Consider the following 21,639-nt stretch of genomic DNA (forward strand, 5'->3'; position numbering starts at 1 on the left):
CATGTAATATTGTCGGATCATGGTAATTCAGATTCAAGGTAACTGGAGGCTTAATGGCTCGATATCTTGTCATGTGAAATTGGCACGTGAACAACCCTTAACCCGCCCTTGAATCGAACAGGACCAAAATGAACACAATTCGAAATATATAATCGAAGACAGTTTACAAAGTCGTTTAGAATTTGCAATATAATCGAACTTAGGTTGAGCAATAGAGAAATACTAGTGATTTAAGTTATAAATATGAGAATGAATAAATATCAAATGGTTAAAGTGATTCTATTAAGACTCTTCAATACAAATAGGACACTTGAACCTTAGAAGATTGATAAAATGATCGCACAAAAGATCATTCAGGGTTTTTCGCATTAAAGTCTTGCCTAGTAAATTATGATGCGTGAAAAAACCTTCCGTGGTGGGCTGTATTTTTGTTACGAGTCGGTCCGGGGCTCTTTTGGGAAAGAGCGGGTTTCAATGAATGATGTATTGATGCTTTCTGATTTGATTAATTTTATCAAAAAAGCATCAATCACAAATTGTTTGAAACTCAAACAGCTTTAGCGACACTTTTTTTGCTGTTAATTTCGAAAGTTGAATTTTTTGAAACAACAATTAAGTTTTTTTTTCTATTTCTTTGCATTCATTATTCTTTTCCGTGTCAGTGGCTATGTTTTCATGAAACAATCTACTATTAAGGGACTATACCTTTAAATGTGTGTTGTTTATATGGCAGTTGAATCTGAACTCATTGTAGGTGAATTTGGCAATCTTTCCGACATGAAAATACAGACCATAGAATCTCGGATGTTCATGTGTAGGTACATCGGACGAAGGCCGCAGCTCGGGGGGCAAGAGTTCCCCCAGTGAACACAATTCTATCTCGGGAGGGGGAGGAGGAGGAGGGAGCGAGAGGGGTGCTGCTAAGTGCACTGGCGCCCGGAGTAATCTGACGACTGAGGTGCTTCTGGGCAAACAACATGGTGCTAACTTGAAGACAAGTGACGGAGGGTCCACTAGTTAGTATTTAAACTAGGTTAAAGCAGCTCACTTCTGTTTTTTCAAGGCAATTTCTTTCAATCTTCGTTGCTAAAAGAATGGCAACATCCACTACCGAACAGCAAAAGTGTTAGGGTCATGAAAACTGCAATCGACTTCTAGTTTTGGTAGTAAATTTCAGTTTCCAAAACTCCAATTTTCAGATTCCTAATCTACAGGTTGGAGATTAAAATCCGCGACATTTGAAATAGTCTTATTTTTATATAGTATATATTGTATAGCATTGGCGATTTGATAGCAACTGTAGCAGCTTTATTGGTAGCTAGCATTAGTCCATTTTCAAGCGATCGTGGCGTAGATGCGAGGACGTGGACTCCCAATCTCTTGGTTGGAGTTTTGATATCTGCACATTGCAAAAGTTGTTCTTCAAGGCTCACTTTTTACCTTTTATTTTTCTGTTTCATTCTTTGTTCTTGCTTCCTAGAATTTTTCAAACCCTTTTCTCATTTGTATTTGTAACTGTATCTTGTAAAATTTCCATTATAGAATTTTTCTAAATCTTTGTTTTTAGTGAGATTTTAGAAATGCATAATTTATACAATTTTGTTGTATACATTCCAATCTATTACTTAAAATTTAGTGTGGTTGCCTTAAGTTAAATTACTACATGCAAAATTCGTCACCTACAAGTTTGTGCTCTTGTGCATTTTAGAGACCCCTTGTGCACTCAAAAGTCCTCTTTCTCGCTTCTATTTGCGAACTTGCAGCTTCGCCTCTACGTGAAACAAAAGACTCATAAAAGATTCTTGACATTCAAAGAGTTTTGATGCGATGTAATTTTTTCAAATTGTGAATAGTGTTCGATCCTTCCTTCAGATTTTGTGAGTTCATTGAAGTTTTCCCAACACATTTTGGTTTAGTTGTAAAAGAATGAAATGAATGTAACTTGTATAGGTCGCGATGCTTCTTATTTTTTAAAACTTTCTTTGTTATATAGTTCATGTCATCCGTTAAAATAAGGCAAACTCCATTAGCGAACAGCAAATAGCCACCGCAAATTTCAATAATTTTTAGTTTCAAACATTGCCTGAATTTTCTGAATTCTCAGTTGATTACACTTTTGAGCGTAGTGTAATAGTACGACTATTCTTTTTTCCAACCTAAGTAGCAAATAGTGGTACCACTTTTGCTGGTACCTTTTATTTTTGATAGCCTTTGTTTTGACATTCGATTAGTATGAATTAACACAGTTGATTCATTTTTTATTCATCAAACGAAACGAAAAGAGCTATTTGTTTCGAACAACAGTACAATAATTAAAACTAGATTTCAGAAATTTTCCAACTCAATATATATCGCAATATTTATCGAAATGCATAATTTATACGTAATTTGGCTGTATGCTTTCCAATTCAATACGTGCAAAATTTCTGTCCATGTCTTCAGTTTGTTATTTTCCAAATTCTTACATGTAAAAATGTGTCGACTTGTATTTGGTGCCTTTTTCGCAGCATCGGATTGGCAATTTATTAACATATGTAACTGCTTTATTATGGAATATTGTTATTTAATTTTCAAGGGCCTGTAGCGCAGATGTGAGAAAAGGGGACTCCTAATCCCCTGGTCGTAGGAGCGAATCCTCCGCAGCAAACTTTTCAGTTTTCAAGGCTTATTTTCAACTTTTCTTATTTGACATAGTTGAGCTGCTTTTCTGTCGTTTTCCTGCTAGTTTTTGGGAAGCACAGCCTCGCCTGTGTTAAAAAAAATTACCTTTAGATCCAGCTTTCTCTAAATGGGACAACTTTAAGTAAACAGGGTCAATCATACGAAATATTTGAAATTCAGAGAGCTGTAACGTGCCATTTTTTTCTCGTCGAAGTTTGAAAATTGAAAACTGTTGAAAAATTTTTAATCCTTCATTTCGCTTTTTTTTGTTCTTTTACTTTGTTCGAACCATTTTTTTGGCTATGTGATTGTAGCACTTGTTCATTTTTAGGGATTATCAAACAGTATGGCGTGATTAGCGCAGAAGTTCCCGGTCACACCAGTTAAAAGAGATTTCAAAAAAATACGACACAGTTGCGGCCTTCAAATGCAAATTGCAGACTCAGCGGTATTTTTTGTGTTAACAAAATCTGAAAAATCTTTTTGAAGTTCGATTTGTTTTCTTAAATAACTGTAGTTGTAATCTTAGAAAGTTTGTTTCGTTCTGCTTACACAGCAACTATCTCTCTTGCATTTTTCTGATTTTAGCAACAGATCGGAGGATAGTTAATAAAATCAGAAAAGGATACCTTTAGATTAAAATGAAAAATTTCATCCTACCTTTTTCATCATTCCGAGCTTGCGTAAGTGAAACTGAGTAGCAGAAGCGTCACATTTTTTGTTATCAAATCTCGACTGGGGCTTATGATTCTAAAACTAAAAGCCCAAAAAACTCTCTTCGAACCAAAACCAAGCTTAGGTCATAGTTTCGTCCTAGTTTTTGCACTTGGTTAAAACATTATATAATTTAAAGCTGTTTAAAAAAATACTGTGTCCCATGAAACTTATTGATTCAATCACATTTTTCAATTAGCTTTGATATGCATTTTTTTGTACTTTAGTACTAACGACTCTCCTACTATAAGTGATTTTCAGCTGTTCTGCTGGCTGTTCCTTCCTAAATTACTCCTCAGAAACAAAATATTAATTGGCGAGGAAATTCTGAACTGATTAGTTTCAAAAAGTGTTCGAAAACATTCATAGTTTAAGGTTCTTGAACTCAGATGATTTTATTGGTCTTAAAGTTGTTCCAAAAGAGAAAAAAGACAAATTGAGCCGAAAACATACGTTTTGTTTCATCGTAAATTTAAAATATCCATCCTCTTCTAGACAAAATGAGACAGAACTTTCCGCAGGCATTTCAATTTCCTTGCGGAGTTTAAAAAAATAGATGAATTAGTTGCAATGGAGATAGCCCGCATAGCAAACGAAGATGGAGTTTATTAGTTGGTATGGACGTAAAATAGTTGATTACATTTTGTGAAAGTGAGAATAACGGAAGTGGAGCAACTATTGTGCTTGTTATAAAATGTCGTTGCTTTCGTTGTTTGAAGACTCCCGAAACTCAGAGAGGAAGAGGAGTGTAGAAGGAAGCATGCAACTTCCACGTGCATCTTTGAAGCTCAACAAGTCCAACTCTTTCGAATCAGATGGGAGCAATCAATCCAATGGGGTTCGAATCTTGCAAATACTTTTCATTAATTTCATCATGCATTTTGTTTTTCTCAATATAATTTGGTTTTCATTGGTCCGGATCCAAAATGGGAGAAATATTCAATTCAAGGTCGCTGTAACAAAGATACATTTGGTTGAAATAACTATTTTCTTACTCCCAGTTTTGTTGAAAATTTTAATAATGACATAATAATAATTTTAATTGAGAACCAAGAGTCTTGGATAGTTCATGGCAACGCTTCCTTTCAACCTCTTTCATTAGCTGTGATTTAGAGTGGTGGAAAACTGAATGCCCAGATAATTGGAAGCAAGACCCTTTCGGAGCTGCTGGGATCGGCGCCGTCTGCGATCGCCGCGGAAGCACCCACGTCAAAAGAAAGCGAGTATCCCGGGTTCATGTTTTCGCGAGTTGAAGAGAAAAAGATGATGCTAAACATACAAAACAAAAAATTTATCACCCCAAAAAACGACTCAGTAGGAAAAAACAATTACAGTGAGCGCTCTTTGTTTATTTCGTTGGGAAGGAAGCAAGAGGGCGATGCGAATGTCGAATTGAGAACACTGGAGCGGAAGGCTAGCCGGAGGTCTTCGAGCGACGGGTCGGAATCTAACCCACCATCATATCTGAACAAAGTCTTAAACGAACCGATCGAAGAGTATACCTCAGAAGAGAATAGACGGAGCTGCTCTGTCGATATGAACGACATTGATATCGGAACCAGTGGGCTGAACTCGGGGGGAGTGGAAGATTCTGAGATGGCGCCGCTTCCGAGAATTAAAGGATTTCATGAAGTGGCTCATGAGTTGAGAGAAGCAGCGAGGAAGGAGGAGGAACGGGATCTTCAGGAGCAGCAGAACAAACAAGAATTTGCACGCCAGCAGCAAACTGAAAAACAGTCGCGCCAGACTACCCAGAACCAGTTCATGATGCAACAGCACCAAGCATCTTCAAATCAGAACCCCAACAACACTAATAGTAACATTGCTGGCAATGTACCGAATGTGACCAATAGATCTCCTCCGTCGTCTCGGGAAATCGGACAAAATATGTTCCAGTCTCAAAGGCAACAACAACAGCCACATCAGCCAAACAATAATCAACAGCAACAAGTTCAGCAGCAGCAGGGTTACATGTGCAACCAGCCCCAAAGGCCGAACTCGGTAGCAATAGCGCCGGCCATACAGCAGCAGCAAGGACCACCCTCTGTCCATCGGACAACACCTACAGGACAAATGCCCCCCACTCCTGGGCACAACATGCAGATACAGTATAGCCAATCAAATCACCAGAACCAGATGTTCCAAATGTCAGCCAACCAGAGCGAGGCAAGCAGAAAGAACAGCGCGGCATCTGTGAATGATTTGAACTCTGGCTTCGATCCAAATCTTCACCCGTTTCAGCAGCAGAATACAAATGCAAACGCTTCTCCTATACTGCATCAAACTCAGCCTCAGCAGCAGCATAATATGCAGCAGCAGCAGCAGCAGCAGCAGCAGCAGCAGTCGCCGGTGATGGGGGGACAGGAGTTCAAGCCGTTTCCACCTAACCTGTTCCGAGACCCAGTTAACCCTCCAAACCAGACAATTGCCAACTTCAGTGCCCCAGGTATAGATTTAATAATCATTATTGCTATAAAGAGGATTTAGGTCTTTCAATTTCCAACATTTTCGTTTATCATGCAATGCATCTCGACTTCTGCAATACACCGGTTAAGGAACTTCGTTTTTCAATAGCTTTTCCCCTCAATATCTATTGAGAAGAGCAAAACTGCTTCTTCGTAAACAGAAATTATGGAAAAAAAAATAACTGAATATGACGTGCATCTAACCTCTTGATATATGTTCAAGAATGCAAATTCAATGTAAAATTTAACAGGTGCAATGATGCGAGATCAGAAGTCGCCTCAGCAGCACAGTATGACTCCTCAAGTCTACGTACCCTCACACTGCGTCAACCCCCCACCGAACCATCACGCTCGAAGCGTGAACACTCCATCAATTCAACCTCAGCAACAACCCCAACAGAGACAACCAGATCATCATATACATCAGCAACACCAACAACAACAGCAACAAACACAGGCGGTAAAGTACTACCGACCGACGCAACCGAGTCAACAACAGATCTACGTGTCTGCATCCCCGGTTGCCCATCAGAACTTGCAGAATGAATCATCAATGCATCAAGTACCTCAGATGGGATCTTTCCCACAACACTACTACCAGCAGGGTCTCAACCCGCCAATGGTGACCAAACGTTTTGTAGGCACTGGCTACCAGCCTTCAATTGTGAGGGCTCCAATGGGGATGCAACAACATCCGCATCGTCTCATTCGTACGCCGATTGACCAAGCCCAAAACGTACCCCAAGGAGCGACAATGTATGCGATGGCAGGACACCCGCAATTGCATTCTCCCCATATCATGAACGGAGCCGCTTTCAACAGGTTCCCGGCACAAGGTGCAAACAACCCAGCTGCCAGAATAACCCAACAAGGGGGGTCCGCGTACCATCTGTACTCGATACCCCCCTCATTATCACAGCCCCACCCCCATGTTCAAAACATGCACAGTCCAATCAACGGCAGTGTGGACACACAACAGAGCTTGCAGTCTCCGGGTAATATAATGCGTCAGATGCCACCTGGAATGATGGGGAGGCCGCCGAGCGCAGTGCCCCAGGTGTACCACATGCCGAACAGCATGACACCTCAACCTAACCAGAAGCAACCACCCCACATTCATCATCAACAGCCGCCGCCGCCGCCGCAACAACCCAATGGTGCTAACACAATACAGAACGAATCGGCGCTGTCCGGCTTAATTCAACACGCGGGATCTCAGGCAGTGGCAGGACCTCAAATGTCTAGTACAACACTCTCTCCGACCATCAACACCTCAAACCTGGGAAGCAGTAGTTCTAATAACCATATCAATAATATTAATTGCGCTTCCATGGTTATGAGCAGTAGTAGTAACAATATTAACCTAAATAACCAAAACCAATGTATGGACAGGTTACAACCCATGCAGGTATCGAATAATTCCATGTCTGCAAACAGTGCCCACCTTCATATGACGAATAGCTCCTCTAAACAGAACCAAATGTATATGATGTCGACCACCTCAAAGCTGATGCACTCGCCACACTCTAACAATCATCAACAACAACAGAGCTACACACAGCCAGTTTCAAACAGTGTTTCTCACATGAATATGCAACAAATACAAGGCCAGAACAAAAGTACGGAAAAGCAACGAAAAAGCCCGAACAGCTCGAACAGTAAAAGCCTTGCCTCCAATCGACACGCGACAGCCGCCTCGCCTGTGAATAATGTAGAGCAAATGGACATTTCTGTAGGAAACACTGGTAGTGGAATCACAGAAAAGTTATCAGGGGGGTTGAAAATGTGCAGCTCAAGTTCTAGTCTCCAATCGATTTCTTCAGTTGAAGATGAGCCCAAAATGACAGAGCAAATGGAAGACCTGAATTCAATCTACGATGACTTTCTGTCTACTTTGAGTGGCGACAATCCGGGCAAAGCGGACGAGAGCATGGATACGTCTCATACGGATATGGGATCGAGTACAAATGACTTGATGGTGCCAAGCTTCATGCATAATCGTTAGTATCACGGTGACATGATAAATTCAAGTTTCTAATGGAGAACTAGATCTTCATAAATTGAATTGTAAGAGTCTTTGGATGTTGAGCATGTTAATAAACAACTGCAGAAATTTCCATTGCTTGAAAACATTTGCCAGATTGAGCAACACTAAAATTTATTTAGCCAGAGAATAAAGGGCAATGTATATTTTAATTTTCAGATAACACATATTGTGGTTTAGTTTTTTCGTTTAAATGGCAACTAGCTCAAAATGTTTTGATCGCATTCATACAATACAAATTCACAAAAATTGTCAAGCAAGCTCTCATAAGAAAATGAGGTTTTCTTAGCTTAAATCACTAATTTTGTTTTAACGAACGTTACTTGATCGCTTTTCTCGCTCAAAACCCAAAAACTTTAAAATTTCACTAAAACAATTTTTTGATAATATTCAATATCGACGACCCATTCCGATAATTATTTGTGGTACTTGATTTTTGCGTGGAAAATGGAAAAAAAAACGAAAAAACTAAAACACTTAATTGTGCATATTTGATAGTTTTCACGCTTGAAGCAGCAATTTGTTTAAGCTACTGCTGAACCTTTTCTAGACTTTTGAAAGTTTTTGTGTAGGTTTTACTGTTTTGTATAGCGAATAAAGGTGGGGTACATTTTCCGTGTAAAAATTTGAATTTTTTGTTGGATTTGACAGCTTATTGGTTTCTTATAGTAGATAAGTTTCTATGAAATTCTTTGCTCAATTTTAGTGCAGAGTCGAAATAACAGTGGACAGTACAACACGACAAACAACCTTATCTCCAACACGTCCCATGGTGGCTTCACAATGCTAAACACTTCCAGCCCGAGCCAATATGTGAGTCGAAGATCCCGAGGACATGTGAATTGATTGGGAAAGCTAAAACTGAGCAAGAAATCATTCGTTATGTTTTTTGGCGTGTTTAGTTTTTATCAATGTGCAAATGCAAATTTCTCTTACAAACTTGAAGTTTTCTCAAATGTTAAACTAAGGGATATTTTTGAGAACAGTAAGTGGTTTTGTTTAATGCAGCCTATGGCTAATACTATCTCGCCGGCGGCTGGAGGAGATGGGAACCTGTTGAAGAAACTGCTGAGCTCTGGCGCCCAGGTGACCAATATGGGAGTGAATGGAGCCAGCGTGCTTATCAGTGGAGCACCTGCAATGTCATCTGCGCAAGTCATGGGACAAAATACAATGTCCTCCATCAGTGGAGCATTTACCACCTCAACGTCTAACAGTAGTAATCATCTAACCACACGTTCATAACAGAATTGAACAAACGAACGAATCAGCCCAGTTTTAACGGTTGTTTTCGTAGATTGTCACTGCTGTATTTACGACACTTGCAGAACACCAAAGTTCAACTATTTGACACGTGCAGAACACCACTTTAGTTGGCGAAGCGGGAATTCTGCCAAGGAGTTATCGAGCACTACTCAGCCGAAATCCACTGCCCCACAAACATGCCATAGTTAAAAAAGTGTTGCGATGGTGACAAATTAAACAAAAGGCATGAAATAAAGTTAACAGGAAATGGCCAATAACAGATTATTGTGTGTCGAACACATTGTGTTGACGGCGTGAACTTAAGATGGACTGGTAGAAAACGGATCATTTTGCCGAAATCTAGCTTTACCTACTGTTTAGACTGAAAAGCTCATCTCAGCTACACAACAAGGATATTTAAACATTGGCAGCGGCGAATTACTATTGCTTCTTAGCTATCCAAGTAGAAAATGGATGTGGTTGATGTGTAGTTAGACTACATGAAATGAACGAACTCAAACTCTGTTAGTTAATCTGAACACAAACTCAGGCAAATACAATACTAAATAGAAGCTCAGTACGATAAGTATTTGCTATTCGATTCGAAGTTGGACAAAACTCTAAGTCAATTTATTTTTACCTATTTTGTCAATAATTCATTTTTGAATTTCAGTTTGTGCTGATAAATAAAGTAAAAATAGAAAGAAGGCATTAGAAATTTATTTATGAAACTAAACCCAGACAGCCGCTTTAGTGTTAATTTGTCTCCATTATTTTCTTGTTCTTCGTTTGTCTCTCTTTCTCTTCTTCCGCCAAAGAAGTACTAAAGTCTCTCTCAGTTGCTTCATATTTAGGTCAATGTCATATGTCAATGAAATGTGTATAGTATTTGTTCTAGAAATCGAATCAAACCACTTGTGCTAATTGGGATGTTGTGATTATTAGCGAACAGTTTTCCTCATAAAGATAGATCCCAAGCGATATGTTGCTACTGGAATAGCGATAGTTGTTGTACTGATCAAAGCCTCTGCGTGAATTCTTTGTTGTTATTGTTGCAACATCTGATGCAACTCGGCGAATAGTTGAAGGAACAAAAAATTGGCGACCACGGTCTTAGATTGAGAACAATTCAAAACTGAGTTTGAGAACAAGTTTTAAAAGATGTTTTTGACTTTTGGATCAGTTCTTTGCCATAAGGAGCAAAGGCACCAAATTACAATTTTGCGTTTGACCTTACATGGAAATGCAACAAGACAAAACTGTCCTATAAAATTCGCCCTGTTTGAAACTGAACTTTTGTTTGATGTTGCTGAAACATGTGATTAATTGAAATATCAAGATTGTATTTGTGGATGAAAAAACAATTCGAAAAAAAGGTCCAAATTTGCAATTGAATTGTGAACAATTGTTTGATCATTGGTGCGTTCACTCCTATTTCTTGTTTATCTCTCGCTCTCTCTCTGTCTACTCTTCTCACAACGAATAATATTGTTGAAATGTGAAAAAAGGAAACTCTCGCGAGGTTGCTTGAAGCTAACTTCGAGGTTCGCTAACGTTGCTATCTTGTACACTATATCGTATCGAGTTCGACTCATGTCCTCAATTTAATAATATATTCATTTTTGGCCTTAATCTATTTTTATATGTACAATTTACTATGATTCAGCTAATTTTTAAAACAAAAAATTAAGTCAAGTTAAATCAAGCGAACACAGGCAACATGATGCCACAAAAAAGAATTGCTGCAATAGGGATTCAGGGACAGTTTTTACAAAAGACATTTTTCACCAGGAGGTAACAACAGTTTTCTTAAATTGAGTAAAAAATCATTTAAGCTATTTAAGATTCGATGAATGTTTTTCGTTTTTCAAACTCGTGTATAAGTCGTAATTTCTTTTGCTTTCTCATGAAAAGTCTAAAAATGTGCTCAGGCTGGAATTTTCTTTTTTGCGGTTTGATTTTTTTCAAGTTCAGTTGATTTTTTTTGTAAAAAGAAAGATTAACTCCACTATTAACAACAGCATAAGTGTAAAAATCACGAAAAACGTGATATACTTGTAGTTTCGAAGCAGCTAGATTTAAGTTTTCAGATTTCCCTGCGATTTCCCTTAAATTGGGTTAATTTACTCGAAAACTTGTCAATTGTAATTTGCTAAAAGTGCAATCCTTTTTCCGTGAAATTTCGTAAGTTACTTTTTCTCTCCTTGCGTTCATTGGCACTTCAATTTTCTTTTGACTGTTTTTTGTGACAAATGTTTTATGTGGTGTTTTTTAACCTTCGAAAAGTTTACAGAAGAAACTGCATTTTTTTGAAGCTTTCAAGATTTCATTTTCATTCCGAAAATTCAAATTGTCTAAAAAACGTGACTGATTTTTATTTTCAAAAATCGAAAATTAAATTTCATAATTGCAGGTTGAATAAAATGATAATTTTTGATTCATTTCTGTCCAATTGAGCGATTACTTATTGTTTACTTTGAAACTCGAGTTTTGGCTATTTTTGCAAATTTTTGAAGGATTGATAGGTGACAATTGGTAAATTTGCGGGACTAAATATGCGTTATTTTGCGGATTTTTAAGTTATGCTGAACTCAGAAATGCACCTTGGCCTCGAAAATGTTAAATTGCCACTTTTTCCAGCAATCGTTCTCGACTAGAAAAATATTTTTCAGTACTTTTTATCTCTTCGCGACAACTCAAAGCAATTGAAGTTGTTTGTTGCATTGTCTGTCAAGGGAATAGTTTGTGCGACTTGGCATAGCAATCAGATGCACACTTAAATGTACGCTGACGTTTTTGACATCATTTGTGATTAACTTTTTGATATTGTCTTTTTCAAATTTTAGAAAAAAAAAATTTCATCTTGTTTTATTACATTTAATTTTTAAATGTTATTACTGCTCCATAAACCTTAAAAGGCAATCGAAACAATCAGGGCTTCGCCCTGATACGAGCAGTCTTACTTGGTTTTCTGATTGGATGTTGCAGTCAAATCAGTTTGTATAGCAAAACTATTCGGGCTAAATTTTTTCTACCGATGATTTGGACATTTCTTTTTGAAGTCGAAATCAATACTGAACTAATATTAAAATACTGCCATGCGCGTGCTTTGGGTTGACTATTGCCAATCTTTTTGTGACAGTTGGTAACAACACGTCCACGCACAGTATGGCCTACAAAAAAAACATAACTAACAGAACAAAGATAACCGCTGCTGTGAAAATAGCACTGAATGTTACGACCATAATAAAAATAAAAACTAGAAAGTTTTTTTTTCAAATTTTTTAAAGAATTTTCTGCGTTGTAATAAGAAGATCTGAACAAAAACGTAGGCATTTTCAATTGTCAAAGAAAAAATAGCAAATTGGGCAACAGTTTTTGAAGAAAGAAAACTAAAAAAAAATTAAAAATTTTCTTGAAATGTTATGCAAAAATTTTTGAAATGAACTAAATTTTTGATTCCCATATTGCGCTAAAAAGACTCCAAAAAAGGATTTCAGTAGAGTAAACTCAAATTTTTATGGCTTAAATTACGCATAATTAAGCTGTTGTTAGTCTGCTTGCTCGCTTTACGCGCTCGAAATTAGACGAAAAATCAAAAAATTCAAACCGGTTTTTCTAGATTTTTGAAAAATGATTTATTACCTTTCGAGTTATGACTAAAAGATTTTTTACTATTAATACAAATCGCTCAAATACTATTGGTATACTAAAATGAGTAACTACAATTACAAGAATGAAAGAGAATGAACTGAATTGAAATTGTTTTTTTTTTCTGATAAACTAGAAAAATGCAGCAAAGTACAATTGACTTTGAAAAGACAAACATGACTTTGAATTAAAGTAGCTGAAAACAATTCGCAACATTCTCCAAAGCATGAAAAAATTTTATTTGACACTATGAACGTAGCTAATGTAACACTCATAGTCCTTTCCCACTTCAACCACGTCCAACAAAAAGTAGAAACAAAAGTAACAAACTTACTATATGCACCATGAACTTTACAAGAGAAGCTCAAATAAATAATCAGAGCGCAAACAGTGTAAAAACTATAAACGTTTCATACAGATATCTCAACAGGGAAAAATTTACTGAATAAATTTACTGAATAGTAAAAATCAATCGACGTAAAATAAAGCTGATGAATTGATAAAAGTGTTAAATGTGCTAAATCTGGGCTTAGAGTCGGCTATAATTTCGACAAAAAATTCGAGTTAGATGGATGATGAAATTGGAAGTCGGATCCAAAAAAAGAGGAAATAAGTGAGTTGTTAATTTGAGCACTTTTGGCTGTGTTGTAGTTGTTGTAGGACATATCTGCGTCCACTCTAGTTTCATTTTCAATCACTGACGAGATAATGCTTACCTAGTCTTGCAGTAGTGCGTTAGTTTCAGCCAAAAAGAATATCTCAACTATCATATGTGGGTCTAAAAAAGAATTGTAAGTAGTGGTTTTTTTGTGGATTTCGGCTTTCAATGTGTTGCTTTCTGCAGTTCCTCCAAATAGGGTCAGAAAGACTCATTGCATTGACAGGTGATGACAAAACCTCTGATCTGCGAGTTCTCCGGCGTCTTGCTGGGACAAATAACCTAATTCAATGGTCGCTCTGGTTCTTCTTCTCAATTGATGACCGCTCTAGCGGTCGGTGCAACTCGGTCGATGCAACTCGGTCGGTGCAACTCAATCGGTGCAATTTTGAACTTACCACGTTTGTCCTACGTCTGAAAAAGCTGCCCGTTGGGATGGAAGGAGTGTTAAGAAACCATTCGCGAATCTTAAGACTCCTTCCTGAATCCTTTCGAGAGAGCTCCGGTAATGATTCCTCGCTTGATATTGGTTCCTCGCTAGTGCTTTTTGATCTTTGAGATTCGATTGTCACATGTTCGTCTATTGTCGTCTGTTGCTGAAGCAACTTTCCCGCACTTTGATAAATCATCGAATAAGTCATAAATTGATTCTAAAGTCACTGCGATTTGTAACATACCATTGAAAAGTTTGAATTAAACCTTCGTGAATCTTGTTGATAAGAAAGATTATCAATACATGCTTTGGCGAATGCTGAACAGCGAAAATTATCATCCTTTTTTGACAGCCGACTAACTTGAGCAAAATTCTCTTTTTTTCACTCTGATATCTCAAAAAACAATAAAACAAAAACACCCCCTTTCAATACACTTGATCCCTGATCTTACCCGGTATTTTTCTTCAGACTGGCACACCAGATTTTTTCGTTTGACCCTTGAAAATAATCTGTGAAGACGAAACTACACAACCGACTGCGCAGTTCACATTATTTGGAAAATATATTCAACAGCTGCATGTCACGTATTCAACAACAGAAGACATAGAAAAAAAAACAGAGAATTGAGAAATAAGTTTTGACAAGAACATCATCGAAGAAAAAAAGGAAGAAGAGAAAAGATCTGACAAAATGTACATGTCTTCTTAAAAAAAAAAGAATAAATGTTTGCATTAATCAATATATGTTTACTTGTACATTGATATTGATTTGTAACCCCGAGTTGAGCGAACAAATTTGCGTGTAACTACTCTGAGGAGAGCGAGTTTGAGAGCAAAACTTAACTTGTTTTAATAACAAAACCTCCAAAATTTATCAGTTTTCTTAGCCGTTTTCCTTTCAGACTTGCTCTCCACCTAACCAAGGAAAACCAAGTTATTTTGAGCGCATCTGAGTAAAAAAGAAACCCGATTTGAATCGACGCTGTCGCGACTTTTTGTTTTTCCGTAAACGGGATACTCCGAAAACCCCCTTTTCCAAAAGATAGTTATTTTTCGGCATTTTATCATTTCGTAAAAAAAAAAAAAAAAAAAAAAAAAAAAAAAAATCATTTCCTGTTTTTAACTTTCCTGTTTGCATTTTTTCTGTACAATCTAAACAAACATCTGACGAACTTTAGATTTTTAAAAAAAAAAAAAAAAAAAAAACGACGAATATTATTTTTACAATAATAGATGGTGAAGCAGTTGTTGAGCATGTTGTCTGGGTCTCTCTTGTCTTAATGTGCGAATATAATTGTCCTTCCTTTGTCTCGTTTTAAATTGTGTTTGTGTGTAGATGCGTTTTCCTCTCGTTGTTTCTGGAAAATTGTCGTCCCTTTGTATCCTTGCTTTGAGTGTAGCCTGTAAATTACCATAACACGGAAACAACTAAAAAAAAAAAAAAAAAAAAAAATCATTTAATTTCGAGTTTACCAAAAAAAAAAATAGCAAGTCTTTTTTTTCCCTCAAAAAACATTTAAATATTTTGAAAACAACAGCAAACACTTTAACAAAAACAAATTGAAGAAAACATTCGAAGTTTTTTTTTTTCTCTAACTTTAGTTTGAAGTAAAATTGAATAAGAGGTTAAAAAAAAAAAAAAAAAAAAAAAAAACGGCCGAAACGGAACAAGCGCCGTCCTTATCTACGACTCTCAACAACTATGGACGATACCAATACCAACAATTCGTCGACGTCAACAATAACTGCAAAAATTGCCTCAAGTAAATTCAGGCTGGCTAGAATCGAAATGAGCCGGTCTATGGAGTTCTTACAGTCACAGATAGAAAGAGGGACCCATATTAGTTCTTTGAAGACTTTGGCGCAGAAAACAGAAGACCGATTAGAACAAATGAAAGTAATAGCAACCGAAGTGTTCGCAAATGGATCTTCGGAAGAGAACGACGACGCTATGGAGATATGTGCATGTCTTTCACGACAACTTATAGAGCTAACCCACAACGTCAACACTCTAGGCGAAGACTTAACCAGCTGTTCTGGTTCTAATACAATAAACGTAAACAAATCGACGCCTGTATCCCGGCGAAACCCCTTCGTCAAGGACACTTATGCCGAAAATCACTTCACTCAGCCCTCTAGCAACCGCGTGAACAATTCATCTGATGGAGAGCCAATTAACTTACAGAACGACATGCTACTTCACCAACACTCAACCACCGACGTACCGCAAATATCTTTGAACCACTCTGCAAACGAATCATTGTCTAGAGAGTTGACCTCTCTAAGTTCTCAGTCAAGAGAAGAAAGCTTGGAACAAAAAAGGTTTACAGGATATGAACAAACTATTCAACCAACGAATCAACTACTACTAACATCAGTACACCAAGCATTGCCAGACAACTTACATTTGAATCGAAGCCATGATTCGTTTCAGTTTTCAGCTCCAGCAGTCCATGCAAATCTCCACGAAAAATTTTCATTGGAATCTTCATTTGCTTATTCCAATCGTCAGCAACCAGGAAACGCTATACAAACATCAACTTCAAAGGAAAATAATTTCCATCTAACTCATCAGAAAAATTTAGAGCAGTATACATCTCCCCCTACTGTCATACAAGCGAATCGGAACCCGTTTGCTCAAAGTCACTCGGTTGAACAGTTTCAAAGAACTTTGGATTTGAACAACCAAGTAGTGGATAGTCATGGGGATATTAAAAGGCACCAGGTAGTGGATAGTCATGGGTTTGATAAAAATCAATTAAACATTCTACATGCACATCATTGTCATGAACCGGTTTTCAACAACCCGATATCAACACACTGCGAACAGAATAGAGACGCGCTTAAAGAAAATCATTCAGGATACCTCATTCATCCTAACTACAACCAAATTCCACCGCATCTGCTTGTGCAAAACCATCCCTACAACCAGATAACGGATACTCACGTTGGTAATAGCTACCACACAAACAATCTTCCTACGCAACATCATCTTGATCAGGCTATAAATAATCCAATTTCATCAAACAGGCAACAGAATAGAGATCCATTTGGAGAAAGTAATTCAAAACTTTTCAATTATCAGAATTACAACCAAGCTCGACCCATTCCAACAATGCACAACTCTGAAACTTACGCAAGTTTTTTACCCGGACAAGAAAAAATTGACTATAAGTTTTCTGTTAAACTTCCTCCAATTAAGCTACCTAACTACGACGGAGACCCGATGGCTTACCACGACTGGATAAACATGTTCCAGGCTACAGTTGATAGGAATCATACAATTAGTGACACTCACCGGATGACTTATCTACAGGATTCGGTGTCAGGAAAAGCAAAAGCACTCATCAAAGGGTACTCATGTAACCCTGCTTTTTACAAAGCCGCACTGAGGGACCTTCAAAATCATTTTGGCGACTCAAACTATATTGTAAATGCTTTCATTCAGCAAATTGAAACTTGGCCGTCCTCAACTAGTAACAATCGTTCAGTTGTTTCATTCGCATCCTTTTTGAAACAGTTAGTTCGAACCTTCCAAAATTTGGGTTTTCAAGCAGATTTGCATTCTACAGCTTTACTCAAACTTATCAAAACTAAAGTTCCTGACAATTTACTTATGAAATGGACTGAATACGCTGTCCGTGAAAATGTTCAAAACAACAACGTACAATTGTTTCAGGAGTGGCTTGAAATACAAGCTAAAGTATTGGAAAGATTACAAGGGGAGCACTCGTTTCTGGGGACGTCAGCGGTCAAAGATCAGGAGCTTAAGACACAAAATCAAACGTCTTTGGGAAGTAAGCAAAACGCTAAAATGGGGTCTGACATCAATACGACAACCAAATTCCAATATCCTTCTAAAAAGTGCTTCATTTGTTCGCAGGAACATTTTTTGGCTCATTGCACCCGCTACCAGAGCTTAGCACCAGTTGAAAAATATAATTTGGTAAAACAGCATGAGCTTTGCATAAATTGCTTAAGTTCTCGCCATTCAAGAAACAATTGCAATTCAGAGAGACGATGTCAGCAATGTAGAGGGTTCCATCATACGTCACTTCATGATCCATCTCGATTTACAAGCAAAAACAGCGCATCTTATGCAGCAATCGTCTCAGGAAAAAACGAAGATGATAAGGAGTTTACAACCTCAACCTCTAGCAGATATGGCCTGTCGCATAGCATTGACAAAAACACATACCATCAACAAAAACAAGCGGACAGTGAAATTCATTTTACAAAAAAGGGAGGGTTTACTGCTTCAGAAAAAGCAACATTTGAACGGTTACCCAACATTTGGTTCGAACAATTACAGCTGATCCCTGTGTCGTTCGTCAATAATGGTAAAGTGTGTGACACTTACGCTCTCATTGACCCTGGCAGCCAATTTACTTTTATGCTTGATCAAATTGCAGACTTCTTGGAAATCTCATCATCAGAAACAGCAAACATGTCTTTACAATATATAAATATCAACCATGAGATGCCGGTTGCAAAACTAGACAACATCGTTAATTTAGCACCGTACAAACAAACGGGACAAACATTTCCAATTCGTAATGTTTATAAAACGCCATTTTTAAATATACCTCCTGCAGATGTTGCTCATCTGAATGAAATCTGTCAGGGTTTCAAAGGTTTTAGCCACATAAAATTCCCCAATATTGCTGGCGGAAGAATTGGAGCACTACTTGGCGTTAATACGTTCTCTTATACGTACCCCATTCAAGTAATTGAAGGAAATGATTGCCGACCACACGGAATACAAACTCGACTGGGTTGGACAATTGCAGGAGAATATCACCAAACAATTGCTCCCACACGTTTGAATAAAGTGCGCAACAGACAAACTTCGGGATTTGTTTTCCACGTTACAAGAAAGTCAAATGAATCTGTTGAGCAGCCATTGGACTATTTAATTCAGCAATTCTGGAAAATTGAAGAAACTGGACAAAAAACAACAGAAAAGGAGTTTTATACCGAAAACAATTTGGCGGCAATTCGGATCCTTGAAAACACAATACATCATACAGGAGAAACGTATGAAATTGGTTTACCGTGGAAGAACGAGACTCAATTGCAGAATAACTACTACATAGCCCTTAATCAATTAAAATCACTTGATCGCCGACTTGCTAAAAACAACGATCTACGAAATTTATACGAAGCAACCCTCGTAAATGACCTCGAAAAGAAACACGTGCGACCTGTAGAAATGAAAAGAATAAAACCCTCGCGAATTTGGTATCTACCACATCACCCAGTGCAAAACCCAAATAAACCGACAAAAATCAGAAGAGTAGCCAACGCTGCATCTCTTTTTAAAGGCCAATCACTTAACAACAATCTCCTCACAGGTCCAGATCTACTTGCAAATCTGACAGGGATTCTGCTGCGCTTCCGCAAACATTCTATTGGTCTTCTTGCCGATATTGAAGGGATGTTTATGCAAGTAAAAATTCGTGAAGAAGATAGGCCAGCCTTGCGTTTCCTCTGGAGCTATAACGGAAAAGTTCATCAGTATGAATACACGCGGTTAATATTTGGAGCCACATGTTCACCATTCTGCGCTATTTATGCATTACAAAAATGCGCTTTGGACAACAAAGACTCGTTTCCTCTGGCTTATGATGCAATTCTAAACAGTTTTTATATGGATGACTACATTGCCTCAGTACCGACGTTAGCTGAAGCACAATGCGTTTCAAGAGAAACCAGGGAGTCTTTAAAACAAGGTGGTTTTCGTCTCACCAAGTTCTTATCTAACAACAAGCTCGCCCTGCAACATATTCCTTGCGAAGACCACGACGAGATAAAAACTTCAACTCGTGTTCTTGGACAAAACTGGAAAATTGACAGTGATGAGTTTTTTATTGATCCCCTTCAAAACTTTCCTACTCTGGCTGATAATTATACTCAACGGAAACTCTTCAGCTTATTGTCGTCTATTTTCGACCCTCTAGGAATTATAGCACCAGTAACAATTCGTTTGAAGGCTCTACTGCAGCAGATTTGGAGGCTAGGTTTGAAATGGGATAATCAGATACCTAGTGATCATCAACACAAGCTACAGAAAATCCTGGATTCTTTTCTCAAGATGGAAAGAATAACTTTGCCAAGAGTTTTGTTTCCAAATCAAAGCAATAAATCGTGGAGTTTGGAAATACACGCATTTACTGACGCTTCACTCATCGGTATGGCCGCAGTCTTGTTCTTGCGAATGCATAATTTAGACGAAACAGTAATTGAATGTAAATTTTTGATTGGCAAAAGCAAGGTTGCGCCTATTAAACAACTGAGTGTACCAAAACTTGATTTAGAAGCTGCAACAATTGGAGCACGTCTTTTGTCATTTACGTCCAAAGAACTTCATCTCAATAGAACAGCTGTTTTACATGTCTGGACAGACATTCAGGTAGTACTTGATTGGATAAAATCAACGAAACAGCAAAAAACATTTGTGGCAAATCGACTGACTGAAATTTCAACAATGGATCATCAACTACAATGGCATCACATTCCAACTACTCTGAATCCTGCAGATCACGGTACTCGAGGTCTTGAACCCAGGGAAATTAATGAAAAATGGCTCACACCTCCAGCCTTCTTGAAACAACCTAAGTATCTTTGGCACGATAATACTTTGCTCGCAACAACAGTGGTTGCTGCGGGTTTTCAAAGACAGACCAAGCATAAAAAATTGTCTCTAAATGAGCCAATTTTCGACATTAGACGATTTTCTACATGGAACAAGCTAATTTTAACTCTCACCACAGTCATGAGTTTCATTTCCAGACTACAAATTAGGATTCTCAACAGAAAAACCAATCAAAACCCATCCTCCAGTGATGAAAATGAACAAATTTTTTGCAACACCTCAGATGTTGAAAAGGCCAAGCTATACGCAATCAAAATTTGTCAGGCTCAGTCGTTTCCTAATACTATCAAAAAATTAGAAAGCAAAAGCAAAATTGACAATAAAGACAAATTGGTTCAATTGAATCCCTTTTTGGATCAAAAGACAGTTCTAAGAGCTCGAGGTCGTCTTGAGTTTGCATCTTGTATGAAAGAAGATGCAAGGTTTCCGATAATATTGGATGCGAAAAATGCAATAACAAAATTGTACATTGAACACGCACATCATATTTGTGTACATCAAGGATCAGAGTTTGTCAAATCCTTCATACAGCAACGCTACTACATTATTGGTGTACGACTGGCTCTACGCAGTGTACGTTTTAAATGTTTCATATGCAGACGGTTCGATGCGCAAAACCTCCAGCCAAAAATGGCACCCCTACCAAGCTCAAGATTTCCACAGGAGAACACTCACTACCCTTTCATCAGCACAGGAGTAGATTTCTTCGGGCCATTCTTCATTCAAAACAGAAAGAAAACAGAGAAACACTACGCTATCATCTTTAACTGCCTGACAACTAGAGCAGCCCATTTGGAGTCTTGCCCAGATTTGAAAACTGATACCTTCCTTAATGCACTTGCCCGGTTTACAGCCAGAAGAGGGAGCCCTAAAACAATTTACAGTGACAATGGAAAGACTTTTGTAGAAGCTGGTAATGAGCTAAAGAAGTGCCTCAAAGAACTAGATAGAAACAAAATTGAAACCAAGCTAGCAGTCAACGAAATTGAATGGAAATTCAATCCGCCTTATGGTCCTCATTTTGGCGGGGCCTGGGAGCGATTAATCCAAATCGCTAAACGCACAATTCTGATTATTCTTGGATCTAAGAAGCTTACGCTTGATCTTTTCAAT

At 37.8% G+C, this 21,639-nt stretch overlaps 3 protein-coding genes across 6 annotated transcripts in view; all 3 read left to right on the top strand.

Moving 5' to 3' along the window:
• Nucleotides 1-10,790, top strand: part of LOC134846096 (uncharacterized) — a 57,980-nt gene extending 47,190 nt beyond the window's left edge. For 2 of the 4 annotated variants that reach the window (XM_063863307.1, XM_063863308.1), the window contains 6 exons: nt 819-1,016; nt 4,095-4,213; nt 4,489-5,821; nt 6,092-7,840; nt 8,591-8,697; nt 8,893-10,790. In XM_063863307.1, coding sequence (XP_063719377.1) covers nt 819-1,016; nt 4,095-4,213; nt 4,489-5,821; nt 6,092-7,840; nt 8,591-8,697; nt 8,893-9,129 — 3,743 coding nt within the window. In that variant the 3' untranslated portion in view covers nt 9,130-10,790. Of the gene's footprint in view, nt 1-818; nt 1,017-4,094; nt 4,214-4,488; nt 5,822-6,091; nt 7,841-8,590; nt 8,710-8,892 lie in introns of those variants that run through there. The other 2 variants (XR_010162784.1, XM_063863310.1) reach the window with 2 other exon arrangements.
• Nucleotides 1-21,639, top strand: part of LOC134846099 (uncharacterized) — a 434,549-nt gene that overhangs the window by 92,615 nt on the left and 320,295 nt on the right. The window lies entirely within an intron of this gene.
• LOC134846568 (uncharacterized) overlaps nt 15,539-21,639 on the top strand; it is a 6,521-nt gene continuing 420 nt past the window's right edge. The window contains exons 1-3 of the mRNA XM_063863951.1: nt 15,539-16,560; nt 16,597-16,818; nt 17,074-17,301. Coding sequence (XP_063720021.1) covers nt 15,574-16,560; nt 16,597-16,818; nt 17,074-17,301 — 1,437 coding nt within the window. The 5' untranslated portion in view covers nt 15,539-15,573. The remainder of the gene's footprint in view (nt 16,561-16,596; nt 16,819-17,073; nt 17,302-21,639) is intronic.

This window comes from Symsagittifera roscoffensis, chromosome 5, assembly GCF_963678635.1.
Source record: "Symsagittifera roscoffensis chromosome 5, txSymRosc1.1, whole genome shotgun sequence".
Classification (NCBI taxonomy): domain Eukaryota; kingdom Metazoa; phylum Xenacoelomorpha; order Acoela; family Convolutidae; genus Symsagittifera; species Symsagittifera roscoffensis.